General features: G+C 51.2%; 7 protein-coding genes across 7 annotated transcripts; 3 read left to right on the top strand and 4 right to left on the bottom strand.

Moving 5' to 3' along the window:
* Positions 1-2,030: 2,030 nt before the first annotated feature.
* Aud_005110 (general stress protein) lies at positions 2,031-2,350 on the bottom strand (the record flags this gene model as incomplete). The annotated part of the gene is made up of 2 exons (XM_043290043.1): positions 2,031-2,155; positions 2,221-2,350. The coding sequence occupies 2 exons, from the start codon at positions 2,348-2,350 to the stop codon at positions 2,031-2,033; spliced, it is 255 nt and encodes an 84-aa protein (XP_043145978.1).
* Positions 2,351-3,627: 1,277 nt separating this feature from the next.
* On the bottom strand, positions 3,628-5,806 carry Aud_005109 (tryptophan synthetase; the record flags this gene model as incomplete). Its single annotated transcript, XM_043290042.1, has 3 exons — positions 3,628-5,260; positions 5,317-5,620; positions 5,671-5,806. The coding sequence occupies 3 exons, from the start codon at positions 5,804-5,806 to the stop codon at positions 3,628-3,630; spliced, it is 2,073 nt and encodes a 690-aa protein (XP_043145977.1).
* A 657-nt stretch (positions 5,807-6,463) lies between these two features.
* Positions 6,464-7,552, top strand: Aud_005108 (uncharacterized protein; the record flags this gene model as incomplete). The annotated part of the gene is made up of 1 exon (XM_043290041.1): positions 6,464-7,552. The coding sequence occupies one exon, from the start codon at positions 6,464-6,466 to the stop codon at positions 7,550-7,552; it is 1,089 nt and encodes a 362-aa protein (XP_043145976.1).
* A 1,676-nt stretch (positions 7,553-9,228) lies between these two features.
* Aud_005107 (uncharacterized protein) lies at positions 9,229-9,480 on the bottom strand (the record flags this gene model as incomplete). Its single annotated transcript, XM_043290040.1, has 1 exon — positions 9,229-9,480. The coding sequence occupies one exon, from the start codon at positions 9,478-9,480 to the stop codon at positions 9,229-9,231; it is 252 nt and encodes an 83-aa protein (XP_043145975.1).
* Positions 9,481-12,147: 2,667 nt separating this feature from the next.
* On the top strand, positions 12,148-13,334 carry Aud_005106 (glycoside hydrolase family 16 protein; the record flags this gene model as incomplete). The annotated part of the gene is made up of 3 exons (XM_043290039.1): positions 12,148-12,229; positions 12,277-12,551; positions 12,597-13,334. 3 exons carry the CDS (start codon positions 12,148-12,150, stop codon positions 13,332-13,334), a joined length of 1,095 nt encoding a protein of 364 aa, XP_043145974.1.
* Positions 13,335-13,398: 64 nt separating this feature from the next.
* On the bottom strand, positions 13,399-15,066 carry Aud_005105 (uncharacterized protein; the record flags this gene model as incomplete). Its single annotated transcript, XM_043290038.1, has 1 exon — positions 13,399-15,066. One exon carries the CDS (start codon positions 15,064-15,066, stop codon positions 13,399-13,401), a length of 1,668 nt encoding a protein of 555 aa, XP_043145973.1.
* Positions 15,067-15,272: 206 nt separating this feature from the next.
* Aud_005104 (ankyrin repeat and protein kinase domain-containing protein) lies at positions 15,273-19,199 on the top strand (the record flags this gene model as incomplete). Its single annotated transcript, XM_043290037.1, has 3 exons — positions 15,273-16,462; positions 16,509-17,426; positions 17,471-19,199. 3 exons carry the CDS (start codon positions 15,273-15,275, stop codon positions 19,197-19,199), a joined length of 3,837 nt encoding a protein of 1,278 aa, XP_043145972.1.
* Between the last annotated feature and the right edge of the window lie 216 nt (positions 19,200-19,415).

Below are 19,415 nucleotides of genomic sequence, written 5' to 3'. Positions count from 1 at the left end.
CTTTTGAAGTCACCCAAGCTCTTGAGTCTTGTAGGTGCGAAAGGGAATCACTGTAGTAGGTCTGTAGTGAAAGGTAGACTGCTCCAAGGTGCCTTGACAGAGACCACAGAGTCCTAAACTGGTATGACTGGGAGTGGGAAACCGAGACAGTAATCTGAGATGCGTAGCTATCGGATGCTCGAGCTCTGCACCGCACGTAGTTAGGTATCCGGAGGATACTGTGCTATTTCCACCTTTGAGATCTCCTGGGTTCGATTTGTTGGTTGAGAGCTCTTATATTCTCTGGGTATCTTGCGTTCTCAGTTCGGACCGCAGCATCTTAGGGACATCGTCCAGACACCGTACATCATGGCCTGTGAAAGAAAAAGACATGTGACTTGCACAATGAATGGCTTTCAATTATCTCAACATAATATGGAATTAGGGTGCGGAGTTTCAGCACTACTCTGATAAGGTGGGATTGGGCAATAAGATACTCCAAGGCAGAGTTAGATCACCGAGGATAGCAGGATAGTGCTGACAGAGGGTCGTGTTGATTTTGGTTGGAGAGGAGAATTTAGGAATCGATCGACAGAATGGCAAGAGGAACATATACTCCACAAGCCATCTCTCTATCCACAGGTATCGACATATCCCTGCAAAGGAGGGGATCATCACTGGAAGCCTGGCGTACGTCACCAGGAGGAACAACCCTGCCACAGGAGCAACAAAGCTGTCTCCTGAATGGCTGCTGCCAAGTAACTCTCATAGCGGGCAACAGATGACCGTACATTAGATGGAGAAATTTCCGGCGGGAATAGAGCGGAAGCTTGTGCTCATGATTAAAATACCCTCTGCAAGAAGTAAAGACCCTAGCGGATAAGAGAAATGATCCTCTCGCAATCAGCAGACTTCTGTCTGCCTGATGTAGAGGAACAAAGAGTAGATGGGCGTTGCATGAACGAGCATTTGATAGTTGAAACGAATTTTAACGCAGGAAGAGCATAAGCGAGTAGTGTTACGGTTGGTGATATTTGATAGAGCGTAATAGTAAGATCAGTGCAATAGGGAAGAAACGGAACAATCACGAAAGAGAAACCATGCATATAAAGCCGTAGAACCCAATTGAAATGGAAAGCTGGACCTAAAGAAACAAGTGGAGAAAAACCATCCTACATAGCCAAACGCAAGTTCTTTCCTGCGGGCACGCCGCACAGGCGTGTTTACTACTATCCCTTTCTCTCACTACATTCGCTTCAGGGCATAATGTGTATAAGATACAAGAGCCAACGACTAGAAGCCCGGATGACCGGAACCTTCCAGACCGGACCTGGAAGGTTCGATGCAACGCAGTAAACAGAGCGACCGTTGGATTTGGCAATCTATCGACATTTCTGCATCTTGCAGTTGCCTCACTGCAAAAAGCCTGGCGCTTTCCTGGGGGTCCATCTATGGCCCAGTTGATTGGCAATGCTCGACAGGGGGGCTTTTGTAACCTCCACCACTGTTTGTCCTCATGCTAAATCTTCGGACCATGGGACATCAGAGAGGATTGGCTCACCCCTTAGTTTTTTTTGTTTAGACTTCCCCTCGTCCAAAGATGTATTAACAACTAATACCACTAGACCAAAAAGGTTATTTGTTGTATCACTTTTTACGATTTTTTAGCTGTTGCATATTTATGCTTTCCTATTCTCCTGAGAACCCATGCGTATGCCTAGGAAGATACCACGTACCTCGTAGTAAATCATGATTTACTTCCAGGAACTGCCGTGTACTGATTGAGCGGGTACCTCTTGTTCCTAGTTATAGCATTTTTGCCATTCAGCGCCTTGGAACATCTCTGTATATACCGGAATACCTTATTGGAATAGCATATCATGTGACTACGGCTTGAAAGACCTTGTGATGAAACGCAACAACGCTCGCAACTATACAATTGTTGAACAGAATCCATTGAAAGCTCATTGTTTCACTTAATTTATAGTACATGTGGCATTGCCAGAGTCCGTCATTATCATCACTCAAGGTCGTCACTCATATCGATTAATTTATTCCTCAGGGTAATCGGCAGCTCCACCAGTGGCGCGGCCACCCTTGCGACCAGCCTCACGGGCACGCTCCTCACCAGGCTGGAAGCTACCGCTGGAGGCCTGGCCACCCTTGGAAGCGATGTCTCTCTGTAGATGGTTAGTTAGTATTGTAGAAGTATAGACGAAGTATAAAGAGTGTTGTGAAGACGTGCCTGCTTCTTGGGGTCCATGCTGGCAAAACCACCCTGGTGGCTGGACTGGCCTCCCTTGCGAGCAATGTTCTCGACCTCCTCGTGTGGGCGGTTGGCGAAGTTTCCGGGGTTCTGGTTAGAGGACATTTTGATGGTAGATTGAAGTGGTGAATTGATTTGAGAGATGGTTCAATAGATATTTGATTGTTCTGATCTGATGATTTCCAACGGATCAGGGCGAGGAAAACGCAGGTATTTATGCTCGACGGAGCGAGCTGTTAACCACGTCATGATGTATCCGCCAGTCTCTCGCTGATGCAGTTGGTATTTCCGGTTGGGAAACGTTGATTGACCTGACGTATCCACTCTGATGCACTTTGAGTGACTACTTCAGTATCCGGGAGATGAGGTCAGTCGACATCATCAGTGGAGCCCATTGTGTTGGGATATCAGATAGCAGCCATTGAGGGGGAACTCTTGAGGCAAGGACTGTGAATTGCTGGGATGCTTGATTCTCAAAATGGAAGTTTGTCCTGCGTTTACCTCAGAGGCTGATGACTGAGGGAAGATCCGGGGCCTGGGCCCAGAGCTCATGAAACAAGAAAGCTAGTGGACTCTGGGGTACGTATTAGGGCCGATTTCTTGTTCCTTAACCAGAGATTGCTTGTTTCAGATATGTAAGTCTCACTATGACAACATCCGACCATTCCGCATTTATCCATTTGTGCTTGCTTGAGGTTGCTTTCTGACGCCATAGAATTGGTCTCCGAGGAGACCAGTCGACACATCACATTGCTCAACTAGAATACGAGGCATTGACCAGTTATTCCAAGGGGGCTGCATATCGTCAAGATATCTTCATCATAGATCATTATTACCTCACTCGGTCTGTCTGATGGGTCGAGACTGGAGATGCCGCTAGTCCCGAAGAGGTAAAATTGCATAATGGCATGGCATACAGTGCAATGCCAGACCCACCGAAGCTCACTCTTGTTGTACTGTGTATGAGGACATGACATGACTTGATAGCTCGCCAGGGAGGTCTTTCAGGATAGCAGTGATGAGGTTTCTTTCTGTTCTCAGCTATTATCGACGGCATACTGCTTCTGGTTGCTGTCCATTGATTCTTGGCATAAGAAACAGACGGAGCGAATCACGTGATCTTCCAAACCGGATTAGTGGCTGGGTAATCTCCCAGCCTTCCTTATGGTTGCCCAAGGCCACGATTTATTAATTGTTCTATGAAGAGTTGTTCTGTCACCCTTCTGTAACTGTTAGTTTAGCCAGAGTGCCGGGCACTCTATGATAGGCATGGTCGTTACTAGTCTGCTTTTCCTGATGCTGTCTACACACTTCCATACTTTTGAATCTATCAAATTTTCTATCCCACTAATTCTAAAGCTTACGCAGCATACTTCTAACCTCTAAAACCGCAAGTCCCATCCAATTTGAGGCCCTAACTTGGGCAACTCATCGATCACGCTCTGCACGTCTTTATCCCCACGGCCACTCAAGCACAACACGAGATCCTTTCCGGGTCCCAGCTGCTTCGCTATCTCGACTGCCCCCCAGACCGCATGAGAGGTCTCCAACGCGGGAATGATGCCTTCCAGCTGGCTCAGCAGTCGGAAGCCTTGCAGAGCCTGGGCATCGGTGGCCGAAAGAAATGTCGCCCGGTTGCTCTCTTTCCAGTGCGCTAGTTCCGGTCCAACGCCGGGGTAGTCGAGTCCCGCGGAGACCGAGTGAGTGTCGGAGATCTGTCCATGCTGGTTCTGCAGCACATAGGTCCGAACGCCATGCAGAACCCCGACCGAGCCTCGACACAATGTTGCTGAATGCCGTTCCGTGTCCAAGCCGTCGCCTGCGGCTTCCACCCCAACCAGTTGGACGGAGACGTCCTTAGAGAACGGATAGAACATGCCGACAGCGTTGGAGCCGCCTCCGACACAGGCAACCACCGCATCCGGGCTCTTGCCCAGGTCTCGCATCTGGGCCTTGGTCTCCTCACCGATCACGCTCTGGAACGTGCGAACCATGGTCGGAAAGGGATGGGGCCCGATGGCAGACCCGATAATATAATGCGTGGTATCCAGGCGCGTAATCCATGCACGAAAGGCTTCATTCACCGCATCCCGGAGCGTGCGCGACCCCGACTCGACTGGGATAACCGTGGCCCCCAACAAGCGAATCCGGAACACGTTCAAGGCCTGGCGACGGACGTCCTCCGCACCCATGTAGATGGTGCATTTCATGCCGAATTTGGCGCAGACAGTCGCGGTTGCGACCCCGTGCTGGCCCGCGCCCGTCTCGGCAATGATCTCCGTCTTGCCCAGCCGACGGGCAACTAGAATCTGGCCCAGGGCGTTGTTGATTTTGTGCGAGCCCGTGTGGTTGAGGTCCTCCCGCTTCAGCCAGATATTCGCGCCACCTGCGTGTTCGGACAGGCGCGGGGCCAGGTGCAGGCTGGAGGGACGGCCCATGTATGGATAGTACGATCGGTATTCCTCCCAGAAGGTGGGATCATTCCGAGCGGCTTCAAAACCGGCTTCGAGTTCGGCCAGACAGGTGGTCAGGGCCTCTGGGGCGTATTGACCGCCGAAGACACCGAACCGCCCCGATCCGTCGGTCGCCGGAGCTGCCTCTCCCTCGGCAGCAGGCTGGGCGACGGCATTTGTCTCCACTGCTGCGGGAGGCCCATTGGGAACCTTTCTTTGTGTGATCTGGGAACAATAGTCCTCGACTGCCCGGGCGGCCTGTCCGTCTGGGGCACTATCGAGGATCGTAATCACCTGACTGCCGATGACAGCGCCGTCAGCGATGGAGGTCACACTCAGGAAATGCTCGCGCGTGCTGATTCCAAACCCGACGGCCACGGGGACATTGCCGGAGAGCTCCTTGACGCGCTGGATGAGGGCGGGAAGGTCTGAATTGAGGGTCCCGGTGGCGCCGGTGACGCCCATGCGGGAGACAAGATAAATGAAGGAATCGGCCATGTTGCAGAGGACCTTCATGCGGTCTTCGGTAGTGGAGGGCGCGATCAAAGGGACGTACGTGAGACTGTTCAGGGATCAATTACTGTACGCGTCCATTGTTAGGGTTGGTTGCGGTCATACCCGTTTTTTCTGCAACCATTGCGGAATCGAACCGCTTCTTCCGGAGGCAGATCAACAATAATGAAGCCATTGACCCCGGCCTCGATGCAATCCGCCAAAAGCTTCGACTCTCCATACTGCAGTATAGGATTATAGTAACCCATAAACAGCACCGGTACCGTTAACCCTTTTCTCCGCGCGGTCCTAACCATCTCCAACATCGAGGTGACTGTGACCCCATTTTCGAGGGCCTTCAGATTCGACTTTTGGATGGTCGGACCGTCTGCAATGGGATCGGTAAAAGGAAGACCCAGTTCAATAATATCTATACAGTTCTATCAGAACCAGTTCAAAGCTGTAGATCAAATGACTCACCTGCTCCTCCGGCCTGCATGCCCAGCATGATGTCCGGGGTTTCCTCCGCCGTGGGGAATCCGGCCGTCACGTATGTGACCAGCGCTGGACGGCCTTCCTGGTGGCATTGGGCGAAGATATGTTTGAGATGATCCATGATGAATTAAGGTTCTGGAGGGACGGAAACATAAAAATCAGGAAGAAGGCATGATTTATTGCTAAAATAGATTGTCCTGATTGACTGATGAGTCACGGCGAGTGGAGAGACAGGGCGAAGGCACGGACCATATATCTGTCCTCTGTTCTGTATACTAGCGAGAACTAGGACAGGACTAGATGCGTGACAAGCGGGGTTCATGATTGCTCGACAGCTCGAGTATGTTAGACTGTTATTAGCCTGGACAGAGAACAGCAATTTTGCCTTTAGAGCGGATATTACTAGGCTTTAGATAAATTTATTATATAACATTCTCTGCTCCTAGTATTAGGCCAATGACTCTCTACCTATTAAGCTGGGATAGAATGATCCCTCTAACTTTATAGGGATGGACTAGTAGACTTATAGTAGACTGGACCTGGTAACTATAATATGCTAAATTCAGTGGAAGCAGCCATCTTAGCTTAGCTAAGAGTAGATCCCCAATATAGTTAGTTATTAATCTAGGAATGACTACGTGAGGGGCACAAATACAACAATAATAAAAATGAGTCAATTTGGTTATTCTGCTGTTCTGCAAGTGTTGCAAACAAAAAGACCTTAACATCCCACTACACAGTCACTGCATGAAAAAAAAAAAAAAAAAAAAAAAAAATCATGTCCATACCTATTCGACTGTTCGACGGAGACGTCATACTCAACATTGACAGGACCCCTATCGCCTTCGATGAAGCCACTCGTACTCTGTACAATCGAGCTATTACCAACCCCTCCTCCCTTACAGACGAAGAGCGAAGAATAATCACCCGCCGCCCACCGCCAGAAGAGGAGGATTCTCTCTGTCGCGGGCGCTGTGGACAAAGCCTGTCTGAACTTGTCAAAAAGGCCATCGAAAACGGAGACTCTTTAACCTACAAAGAATCTGTAATAATAGCCGCTGGGGTCGACTCTGCCCAGAACGAGAGACTCTTACATGAAGCGGCGCGGCTCAGTGCCGCCGATCGCGAACTCTTGCAGAGAGCCATGGCCGCAGCTACCACAGAGGAGATGAAACGCGCGCAGGAGAGCGCCCGTAACATCATGAAAAGATGGGGAAACATCCAGAGCGAGGCGTCGAAAACCCTGAGCGACGATGATGTCCGGAATATTCGGTTTGCTTTACGTGTCCCATGGCAGGAGCATGTTCTATCTCAAACCCAGATGGCAATCTGTGGGCTTCTGATTTTCTTCCCGAGAAATATGCCCGAGTGGCCGTCATTCAAGGAGCAAATCGACACGGCTGTTTATCATGGATTACATTCTAGGCCGCAGGTTATCAATGAGGAGATTATGGCGAAATTTACTCTTCATTTTAGTAATGTATCTGATGATGGTGATAATAATGTTGCTGCTCTTCAATCTCGGTTTCTCTCCATGCGTGATGGAGGCGAGCTCCCCCAGGGCCTGCGATTGGATGCCTTTCTGTATGTGGATGAGGAGGCCATACAATCTCGAGATGCAGCAAGACCATTTGTTTGGCTTTTGGAGCCAGGTGAGACGGCAAGACCGCTCAAGGTGCATATTAAACACATTGCGCCGACGTTGTTTGCTCGCCTTACGCAGCGAGATCTTTCTCCAGCAGAAGCAAGACGTCGGCCGTATCGACATACATCTGAGCTGGAGATGCTTCACAGAGCGGCAGCTTGGTCAAAGGATGCAAACGGGGTGGTAGATGGGATTTGGCCGCCTCCTGCTCGCTATATGTGACTTTCTTCTGGCTTCTTGCGACGTTCCAGCCATTACGAAACCAAGGGCAACATGGAATCCCAATGTTTCCAGATCTACATTGGCGTTCCGGGCCTTCAGTCCGTAGAAGGAGCTAGTAAGCTTCCTATGCAATCTCGTCAAGGTGCCCCTTTGATTATCCTTCCTTTAGTTTTCAGGGTAGGAGGCGATTTTAACCAGTTGGACAACGCGAAGCTCACGCCCTCTAGACCACCGTTCTTACGAACGCCTGCTCCTTCTACCAAGGTGCCTCGGCGGTAGCCTAGTCTGGGATATGTGCCTTTCGATCGAGCCAATAGCCGTGGGTTCTGACGATCGTGTACTCGAACGTGCGGGGCTGAGATCCTTCTCCGCCACCAGCTGAGCTGCAAGCCTGACTTGGCTGCTACCGATTGGCGAAATAGCTATCATCAATGACATCCCATCATCTCATAGTGGGGCCATGGAGGTGGCTGGCGGAACGATCTGCAAAGATGTTGCCAGTAAGGATTGCGGTATTATCCACTTTCGAATAGTTCCTGCTCTTCGGAAGTGATCTCTGGCAGTTGAAATGGACATGGTGGGGTGAAAGATGATCTCAGGCTATAAATTGTACAAGACTTCGCTGCTCAGGCCCAAATTTCCCTTGTCATTCACACTTCTAAGCTATTTCAAACATTGCTTCAATTGTCATCGTGGGACTGCTCCAACCAGCAAAATGGGCGAGACATTCAACATTGAGGGTATGCAAGCATTTCGGTTGTTTCATTTTCTACATGCATGGAATCTAACCATTGTGGACTACAGCTGCTTACGTCGACCTGACGTCCCCGGAGGCTGGCGATAATGAGTGGACTGTCGAACAGACGGAGGCAGCGGCCGAGCTCTCTATCCCTGATCAAGCCAGGGAATTCAGCTGGTCCTTTGGTGCCACTTCTGCAAGTCAACGTCCAACAGCATTTTATTTTCCAAAGAGTCGGCTGCTAACAACTTTTGTCTCTAGTTCAACGGATTTGTTGATCTTGATACCTATGACATGACTTGTACCCCCGTAATCGGGGGCATATATGTCGGAATCATTAACGGCAGCTTAAAAGACGGTTTCTCTCTCAAGGTGAACCTAGACAAATTTAAGGGTGAGCTTCGGTGGTACCTCAAAAATGGAAATGAATTGTGGATCCGTCAGCACCTGAAGGTCACCTTTAACGGGAGCTACGAAGGCGATTACAAGATTATCACATTCTGATAGCCTACATGGACGAGTATCCTGACATGTGAAGTCTTACCCCAATAATTTTGAGCTCTAGTCATAATTTATTCCTTGTGCTATATTGACCACGCTGTTTTATTATCTGATAATGACTTGTAACAGGCCGTTAGTCTTCTTTCTAATGGCAACTGTTAGATGGTCATGGGTCTTTGTCCTTTGTCACCTTCAGGTTATTGGATAACTAGATATTAGTGCTATGATGTTCATGCACTGGCCGGCCCATAATACATATTTAGTATTTAGTGCGCTTCATGTATGGTACTACTTCAGCGATGCATTAAAACCATCAAGCCAGATACCCTAACAGATGGCATCGCCAGCTTCTTATAGGAAACCCGCTCTTCATAGAGTTAAACCAAAATAGAACTTCCTTGATATCGGTTTGGCTTCAAGTATAGAAAGCCGCGATTTAAAAATCCAGCCGCCATATATCACCTAGGCGTTCATTTGACTCGGCAAGTCCGCCATGGACGACAATACTGGGACGCAAATTGTTTGAGATCACATCTGCATCGAACCACCCGCGCACTGGAGGAGCATTCTCGGCATCCAATTGGATATTCGTCCATTCCTGAGACTCCAGATCGAAGAGCCACACATCTGCAAGCATTTTGCCCGCTCCCTGGTGACCCAGGCTACTGGGATCGTGCTCACCAAACATAGTGAATAGACAAGGTTTGTCGAAAAGGTTGAGCGATAGGAGGCAGCTCACACTACGTGGACTCGGCCCCGAGATTCCATCTGCTGGGTAGGTAATGGTGCGCCACTCATTATCCTTGAGGTCAAACACGTCCAACGCCCCTCCTTGTTCATTTTAGCCATCAAAGACATTCATACGGGAGATATTTCCCTCAGCGTATGCAATGGACGTCCCGCCTCTTTCTGGTCGGGGAGCTGGGGACAATTCTCGCCACTGGCGACTGAAAATGTTGAACGTCCATAGGTCGCCAAGTCGACCTTATTCAGGGCATCCGGCGTGCAGAAAGATCGTGTCTTTGTCGTTCTTGTGAGAGTATGATAGCTGCGCCCAACTGGGTAAGGAAGCTGAGAGTCTGTGGGCTTGACTTGGAACCAGGCACTACTAACTGGGCCGAAAACCCAGAATGGACCTGCTTCTTCTATCGGAGCAATGGCAAGCCCACCACGGCCTGAAAACACATAGACCTTTCCATCGATTACGGTAGATGCAGCTCCGGCTCTTGGTTGTGGAGCGATGGACGTACTGGCAATCACGGATATTGTGTTCGAAGACACTCCGTCTGATCCAGATTGTTATTGACTTCTACCCCGCAAGCTGACAATGTGGACTTGCCACGGGCTATAGGTACGCGATACACAGCTCAGTGCACCAGCTCTCGGGCCCGCAGCTCTCAGCCGTAAATGTATGCATTGTTGCCATAACCCACAAGGTCTGCGACGACTGCTCCCACTAGTTTTCTATAACGATCAGACGCAATCTTTCACTATATCTTGGATGTTATATGGCCACGATTTGAGACCGCGGCTAGAGGATATGAGCACTCCCACTACCCCACGCACCTTGTTAAGCGGATCATTACACAAATTGGGGGATATTGGGCGTGCAAGGCCGAGTACTAAACTTTGCTTTACCAGCAGTCGCGAAAAATGCGTCAAAATTACAGATGTTGGACAATCATCACCCTATAGACTTGGTGGTCAGCTGGTATACAAGGACGGTAAATACTTCGAGAAAATACCACTCCCATAATATGCCTGTTTAGCCTTTGGTAGTTCTGTTAATCAGATTTCTCTAACGCGGGATAACAGACCGTCTACCATTTACCGTGAAAGTGATCAGCGAAGTTTGCAACGTCCTCAACCTCTGAAGACAGACGTTCCCTGTGGCAGTCTGTTTCCAGTACCTGTTGTAGCTTTGCCGAGGATCTACCGGGGCCATTTCATGGAAAGTAGTCTAGAGCAGTCACAGATGAACTGAATATTAGCTCCCGAGCCTGTCTCTGCTGGATCATCGGCATGCAGCATTGGTGGAGCGTCTGATCCCATCGCCAAGCTATGGGACATTGTTAGAAATCATGGAGTAAAGATACTCTGTTCCGATCCTGTTTACAATTCTTACCACTAATATCAGACGGGGTACATACGAGATCACTCCATTGACCCAAAACACCACTGCCATGGATAAGTCCTAGTTATCTCGGTTCTTCGTGCTTCCCTGTGTACCAAGATTGAGGACTCTTAATTACCCGGCCATGTTATCCAATAGGTTGGGGAGGAAATTGAGGCAGTGACGCGGCCGACTACGCATCCACCTGCCGTGAACGACAGGGGATGCCGCGCAATCATTCGCGAAGTCTGGATTTGTGTAATAGGTAGCTCCACAATGGCTTAGAATGAGCAAGTGGGGCCAGGTGGACGAGTGATGGCCAATTATTTCGGCCACTTTAGTGCCCAGACCTAATAAGAACTATACCGAAAGCTTGGCTCTGTGACTTGTGGAGTGGGTAGAGATATAGATTTCTGCTTGACAGAGTTGGCCCAGCCAGATTACCGTGGTAAAGGATTCACAGAACTATTTTGATTAAGGAATATGCTGTCTTAGATTTACCTTGGTTCGACATGTTTGCTATGTTGCTTCCGATTTATACTATTAGCCCACACTGGTTAACAGTTGGAGTTGGACAACCATCTAGGAAGTTGACGTATGAAGTGCTTATTCTATCGGACAATTATCTTCATTGTGACGCTGTATCTATCATGGCTATGGGTCAGAACGAGGTTCATACTCAAGCAGTTCATAGGTCTTGAAGCAAGGGTGATTGGTACATTATTTATCGGATCTCGACGGCGCAATCGGGCAAGTGCCAACCAGCCCAACTCTGTATAGGGTACCAGATAGTGACTTCTTGGTGATATTCAAGTTTAAATGAGTATAGGTATCAATATATTGTTCAACACTTCTGCCTGGAAGCAGCCCGAATCCCATTCAAAATCGATGAAGCTTATTGGACCCCACAGCCCCGTTAATGGAACCTATCTCCACCATGCCACGCGTCTCAACCAGTAACCTTTCAAAGTGCTGTCCTTTGTGGTTCTACCGAGCACTACTGAGAAGAACACTTTAGAATTGAGATTTTATGTCCGGTCAAAAGTGCGTGTCATGCCAGACGAACGATGGCCCGTTCCACCTCGGAGTTAACGCTGGATTCGTCATGTGGCTGGTCACTGCCCTACATCAATGGCTGCTCCCGCGGCCTTCCAGTATAAACCAGTCGTTCCTTGACTAAATTCTTTCTTAATTGATACCGTCGTTTGATCTTCAATTTGTTGTCAGTAGCCATCAGTCAACATGATACTGCCATTGCTGGCCATTTTGGCCTTTGTCTCCCTCGGTGCCGCGCAGACCTATACCAGCTGCAATCCTACCAACAGTAAGCCAGATCTTTACAGTCACACCTCACTGGACTAACAAGAGTAGCAACTTGTGACCCCGACACAGGCCTGAAACAATGGAGCCTGTCCACCGATTTCACCCAGGGCAGCTCCGATAAATGGACTGCCATATCGGGCAATGTCACCTACGGCAGCAACGGGGCCGAATTCACCATCAACAAGCGGTACGACGCGCCTACTCTCGAGACAAACTTTTACATTTTCTTCGGTGAAGTCGAGGTTGTCATGAGAGCGGCCAATGGCACCGGTATCGTTAGCTCCATCGTCATGGAGTCGGATGATCTGGACGAGATTGACTGGGTGAGTTCTGCTCCTCTATAATATGAGAGATACTGACTATGACAGGAATGCACTGGAACCGACACCACCCAGATCGAAACCAACTACTTCGGCAAAGGCAACACGACCACTTACGACCGCGCCATCTGGGAGACTGTCAGCACTCCCCAGGACGAATTCCACTCGTACAAAGTCGTCTGGACCGCCGCCACCATCACCTGGTACATTGATGGGACCTCTGTGCGCACTCTCGAGTATGCTGATGCCGTCGACGGGAATAACTACCCTCAAACACCCATAGTGGTGAAACTGGGCATCTGGGCCGGAGGCGATTCCTCTAACGGCGAGGGAACGATCGAGTGGGCCGGTGGCGAGACGGATTACGACGATGTCCCCTTCACCATGTACGTCAAGTCGGTCAACATCATCAACTACAATCCTGCTGCCTCGTACAACTACACCGACAAGACTGGCACGTATACCAGTATCGTGGCCTCGAACTCGACTACCGGCAGTGGTATCCATAGCTCGAACTCGGTCAGTGTGTCCGCTTCTTCGTCCTCTACTTCCACCACTACGTCTTCTAGAGCATTGATTGCTGCGGCGAGTACTTACTCGGCCTCTGCGCAGACCTCCAGCAGTGGTGTGGCTAGCTCGTCCTCTTCGTCTGCTTCCTCTTCCTCAGCTGCTGCATCATCCGGTTCGGCCAGCGCTTCGGCAATGTTTACCGGTGCTGCCGTGACCAATCTGCCTTGCTTCTTTTTTACTGCTTTCTTCGCAATGGCTATCGGAGTTGCTTTCTAAAAGCACATCTGTACTAGGTCTTAATTAGAATAGATTGATAACAGAACCAGACTACAACCTCTATCTACATCTCAATTCCCGCAGCAAGCACATCCACAACCTTCTCCTGAAAATCCACCGCCAACGCCGGCCCTTCACTCCCTCTAAACTCTCCCCTCAGACAAGCCAGCACAGCCCTCGTATATCCCACCCCCATCTCCTTCGGCAAACCCTGCTGCGCCAACGCTATTAAATCTTCCTGCACCTTCTTCTCCCTCGGTAGCCGCCCGCTCGTCTCCGCCTCCCGGATTTTCCCCTCCATCAGCCGCGACAGCGTCACCCACAGCCCGATCTCAAGTAGTACCACCCCCAGCGCATAGATATCATGCTCGCGACGGAACTGCTGCGTCGGCCGGCCCTGCCGGCTCGGATGCCGGTAGAGATTCGGCTCGACCTCGAAGTCGGAGCGCATGTCTGTGCCTTGCTGTACGGAGCGCGCGTAGCCCCAGTCGCTGAGGTAGGAGACGATTCTGGATTTTTCATTCGGAGGAGAAGAAAGGCGTTGTGCGTAGAGACCTGATGCGCTGGTTCCGGTGGGTGTCTCGAGGAAGAGGAGGATGCCTCTGCTCCAGATGTTTTTGTGAAGCCAGGCGGAGGCGTGCAGGTTGGAGACAGTCAGGGCGAGGCTGTGCGCCATGCTGAAGCGGTCGTTGAGGGAGGGTCTCCTCAGTGGGCGTTTAGTTTGGCTGTCGACGGCGTTGATGAAGGCATGGAGGGTTGTGAGGGCTGCCTCTGTGGTGGGTTCAGAGGGGGGCAGTTTGTAGAGGAAGACGCTGCGCTCTTCGGTTGGTTGGTCGATAAAGCCGAGGCATTCGAGGGCGTAGATCTTTGGCTGGTCGAGAGAGTTGGTCGAGCTGCAGGTGAAGGTCGTGTTTTGCAGCAGCCAGGCGAGATTGCGGATCGGTTGTTTGAATTCTTCGATCTCGTCCGGCTCCAGGTCGTCGCGTCTGAGTATGCTCTCGTACTCGTGGTACTCGACAATCACGGTCATCGCGTCAGATTCCGGCGCCGACCACTTCCCCAGTCGGAAGCCTCCGGTCGTCTTGCCTTCTTCGACGATTGTGCCAGCTAAATTCCGAAACTCGGCTGGCGCCTTGGCCGCGGCCAGCGTCCGGCGCTTCATCACGGGCTCCAGACCACTACTCTTCAAACCCTGGTGGTCGGTCTCCGCGATCCTGGCCAACGTCTCCTGCGACATGTGCTGCATGAGATTACGCAGGTCCTTGGACCACTTCGTATACGTGTCCAGGATGCGGTTCAGCTTCTTCTTGTCAAAGAGCGACCAGTCGTAGCCCTTGAGTTTGAGCGATCGGGCCCTGCTCTTTGCGCGCTCCAGCAGTGACTCCTGCATCTTGGCGGGCTTCTCAGGCTCGATGGCCAGCTCCTCGTCTACGAGACCGTACTTGGTCGCCACGAGCTCGTACTCGGCGAGGGTCTTTCGCATCTGCATTAGGAGCCCTTCGACAGTATCGGCGATGAACGGGTCCAGCTTTCCCGGTAGCAGGAGGCCATGCTCGGGATGGAAGAAGATGCGTTTGAAGAAGAGCAGGGTGGAGAGTTGGATATTGAGCTTCAGCTGGATCTCGGCCCGGTCGTCGTCAAAGGCTTTGATGTCGGAGATGACGCCTTTGATAAAGATGGTTACTTGGTAGACTTGGGTGATCGCCGTCACTGCTGTACCGTAGATGTCCATTTTGCTTGTGGTTTTGGTTGACGACGAGAGCAGAATGTCAGATGGAGTCGAGAGGGGTTGGGTTGTGAAGCTGCCCGTCAGCACTAACGGCGGCAAGTGGGATGAGGCTGGCGGATTACTCCTTATATTGGCTGTTACTTATATTTGTAGACACGACCCCGCAGAAGTGATAATTTCTGTTTTGCATCACTCTAGATGACTTCGAAATGTCCGACCTCTCTTCCTACGACGAAATCCTCAATTCACTAGAGGAAGACAGCTACTACGCCATCAACAGCAGCGATTTTTCTCCTTCGCTTCAAGCCTGGTCCAACAACACAGACACCGACGAGCTCGACCTTAGCAGCCTCAACCTATCCTCTAACTCATCCTCATGGTTCGACCCCCTAGAATCCGCCATAACAGCCACCCGCAACGGCTCCTCCCCGGTCCTCAGCACCCTCGCACAATTCACCGCCCTCCTCGCCCAAACAGGAATCCATGGCCCCCGCATCCTAAAAGCCTTCAATCTGTCCACCCGAGGAACCAAAATCGGCGCAGGCAACCAGTTCACCGTTTTTACTGATCCCATCTACGAAGGCCAAGTCATCAAGCGCGTCAATGTCCCGCTATCCAGTAAAGCCGCGCAGCGCTTCGCAGCGAGCACGGACTACCGCCTCCAGCTGCGCACACTGGGACTCGAGGTTCTCTCGCTATGTAACCCCGTGCTGCGCGCGCATCCCAACGTTACCAGTTTGCTGGCGTGGGGGTTCGATTTCCCCTTTGCGGATATGGCGGTGCCGGTGCTGTTCATGGAGGCTGCGATGATGCCCCTGTCTGATTTTCTGGGCGCGGAGAAGCGCACCGTCGAGATGAGGTATCAGCTCTCGCTGGATGTCGCGAACGGGCTGGAGGCGCTGCATAATCTGAGGATCGTGCATGGGGACGTGAAGCCGGATAATGTGCTTGTGTTTGCGGGTCCGAGTGAGCGCGTGCCCTTCCGGGCGAAGTTGAGTGATTTCGGTGTCTGTGTGGATTTGGAGGCGCCGGATGCGAAGTTCATGTTGAGTGATTACCGGGGCACGCAGGCGTGGTTGGCCCCGGAGGTTGAGAATGGGGATCTGACGAGGTTTGGGGGCTTTTCGTCCGAGTTGATGTTTAGGTTTGATGCGTATAGCTTTGGGTTGGTGTTGCTGTCTATTTTTACGGGGAATGGCGAGGCGCCTGTTCTGGATGAGGATCCGGAGAGTGTTTCTGGTCAGGTTTTTGAGCTACTCTATAGCCAAGAGGACATTCCGGCGAACATACGCGGGGAGCTGCGCAAAGCGATATCAAACCTCCTGTCCGAAGATCCACGGAAGCGCCCACTTCCTGGTCCGAGTTTGATCAGAACCGACAGCCCTACATACGCAGCTTGGTAGGTTACGAGCTCCACTGCATTAGTGGAATAAGCTGACGATTAGGCTCTCCTCTATCCAATTGACACCTACAAACAAGCACGTTGGGATCATCGACCCGATCTATAATAAGGGTCCCTTGTTCTGGTACCGACTTGATGAAACCGTTCGGACAGAGCTGGAAGAGCAATATGCCCTGATGAAAGAGGGCAACGCACCGCCCTTCCCCGGCGATGTGCTCTTTGGGCTGGCACAGACGGTCACCGGGGCCAAGCCCTCGTACCTCGATCGGTTGCTGAGGTATCTAACTGAGGCAGCTAGGGCGGGATACTCACCAGCAAGGGCGGTATATGCGCAGATCATGGCGGCGCATGGTCGAAATCTGGAGTTTGCGGAGGATGTACTGGAAGAGTGGATGTTGCAGGCGATTTCTGAGGGATATTTTTTTGCAAGTCCTAGTTACTCGGAGAAGGTCGAGGAAGCACGTGAACGGTTCAGGGCTAATGGAGGGTTCTGTTCGGATCCATTTCTCGGGAAGAAGGATGTTGTTGAGGCTGCGAGGGACAGAGACAGAGCGCTGAACTGGGAGAGGAAGAATGGAAGTATTGTTGATCGGAAAGGAAACACGATCCTACACGCTGCGGCTGCATTGGGAGCTATTAATTCGGTTCAAAGCTTACTAGATGAGGGACAGGTGTCCGTCAATGTGGAGAATGAGAAAGGAGAGACGCCACTGTACAAGGCATTCCAAGCAGGCCATGCGCAAATAATTGAACTATTGCTTGACAAGGGCGCCAACGCCTCCACTGTGACTCGACAGGAAAAGGTGAGTCCGATGCACTGGCTGTTCATGATTCCGGACTCTTCTATTGCTGGAATCGCGAGAAGAATGATCGAGACAGGCGCAAATATCAACGCAACCATTGAGCCTCTTGTCAAGGAGAACAGTGGTGGATTCCCGGAAAAGATCCAGATTCTTCACTAGTACGTTCTCTATCTTCTTCTCGAGGGTAGTCTAACAGTGACAGTCCCTTCGAGCTCCCCCACGGCACACCTCTGCACTGGGCTTGCTTCTTCGGCAACATGACAGCCGTCGAAGCCCTGCTCTCTCTGGATGCCAATGTCAACGCAAGCTATCACGCCTCGGATACATCCACCACTCCCCTTTTCTTGACCGCGTACTTTGGTGAACCATCTCTAGCCAAGTACCTGATATCTCAGGGTGCCGATGCCAGCCTGGTGGACTCCATGGGGCGCAACACGCTGCACGGAATTACCAAGTACTTCCCCGAGCGACATGGCTATCTTCCTCACCACTGGCACTACTGGATCCGTCACGGCGACTGGGAGCAACATGTGGCCAGCATGACGGAGTTGGTCACGATACTTGTCGATGCAGGCGCAGATATCAATGCCAAAGATAAGGCATATCCACCACTGACTCCCGTTGCGGCGGCTGCCGATCTGGGAGTCTGGGACGGAGGGGTAATCTGTGCGCTGTTAGACGCAGGGGCAGACTTAAGTCAATCCGTCCTGTCAGCCGGAGATACAGTTCTACACTCGTGGGCATCCATAGTTGGACCACGTCTAGCTTATCCATATTCCTACCTGTCGACAATGAAGAAAATCGTCAACGCTATGCCAGATATCGACATCCCAAATATGTTTGAAAAGGATACTCCACTGCATTCGTTAGCCACCATCTACCACCCCGAGGAGGAATTTGAAGCCGCATGCGAGATTTTCCTCGCTCACTCTCCTCCAGCTGATATCAACGCGAAGACCCGCCGTGGCGCGACTCCGTTGACCATCGCCCTCGAGACGGATCTTGACCCGGCACAACGAGGCCTCTTCCTCCTCAGCAAGGGAGCCGACACGCTTGTTCTCAACGACCGGGGAAGGGACGTCTTCTTCTCGATCGTCAACAACACCGCCCTTACGGACCAGGCCTCGCACGACCTGATCCGAACATACCTCCACCATCTGAACCCTGATATCCAGCAAGCATATACAAAACACTATCTCCCCAATGCCAACAGCTACCATACCCTTTTCGCCGCCGCAGAACGCGGAAAACCGCTCGCACTAACACTTCTCCTATCCCTTGGCCTAGCCACTCGCATCAACGAACTCGACCCAAGTAAACTCCCACCATGGACAGTCTTAGATCAAGCCCTTCACTGGGCAGAGATCAGCCGCCGCGCACACATGCGCCGACTGGCGGACCACAAGTCTGGAGCTAGTAGGAACCAAGCGCTCGAGCAGAACCTCGTGTATGATGAAGCGCAGGGTCCGCCGGCTCGAGCTGCGGAGGCCTATCGGAGTTTTCCTGCGGTAATACGCATCTTGAGGGATGCGAGAGCGAAGCGAGCGTGCGAGTTGGATGGTAGTTCGACAGCCACTGGGGAATATATCGAGCAGCCGTGGGAGTGGGACTTTACGGAAATATACAACTATGGATTTACGCCGCGAACGCAGCCGAATTTAGAACAGTGGAATGGGTTGTATGAGATGGCGAGATATTCTGAGCGGTGGCAAAAGGATAGGCTGAATGCTTGGAAGGAGGAGTACGAGGCGGGAAGGTGGAGGCCGGACATTCGGCTGCTGGAGGAGGAGGAGCAATCATTTGTGAAAGAGCTAGTCCGTTGTCTGGCAGGAGAGGGGAGGGTCACGCTGGAAGCTGTAGACGGCCAGAGGAAGCAATGGAAGGTCGAAATGGAGGGCGGGAAGATTGTGAATAGACAGATCAAGAGATGACTATGAGTCTACTGAATATGAATGACACCAACAATGCCAATGCGTTGCCATAAACAAGCAAAAATAAGACTTGGCTTGGCTGTCCTTGGCCACGCATGCATTGTATCTCATTCATGCAGATCACTCTTTCACACCTTCCTGTATGGAACAATAGTGGGCTCACATGTCATGGTGCAGATTCTCCAACACGCTAAGGCCGCCACAGCATCACGTCCC

This window comes from Aspergillus udagawae (genome assembly GCF_001078395.1).
Source record: "Aspergillus udagawae IFM 46973 DNA, scaffold_3, whole genome shotgun sequence".
In the NCBI taxonomy this organism is placed as follows: Eukaryota; Fungi; Ascomycota; class Eurotiomycetes; order Eurotiales; family Aspergillaceae; genus Aspergillus; species Aspergillus udagawae.
This window is presented reverse-complemented; position numbering and strand designations above follow the sequence as displayed.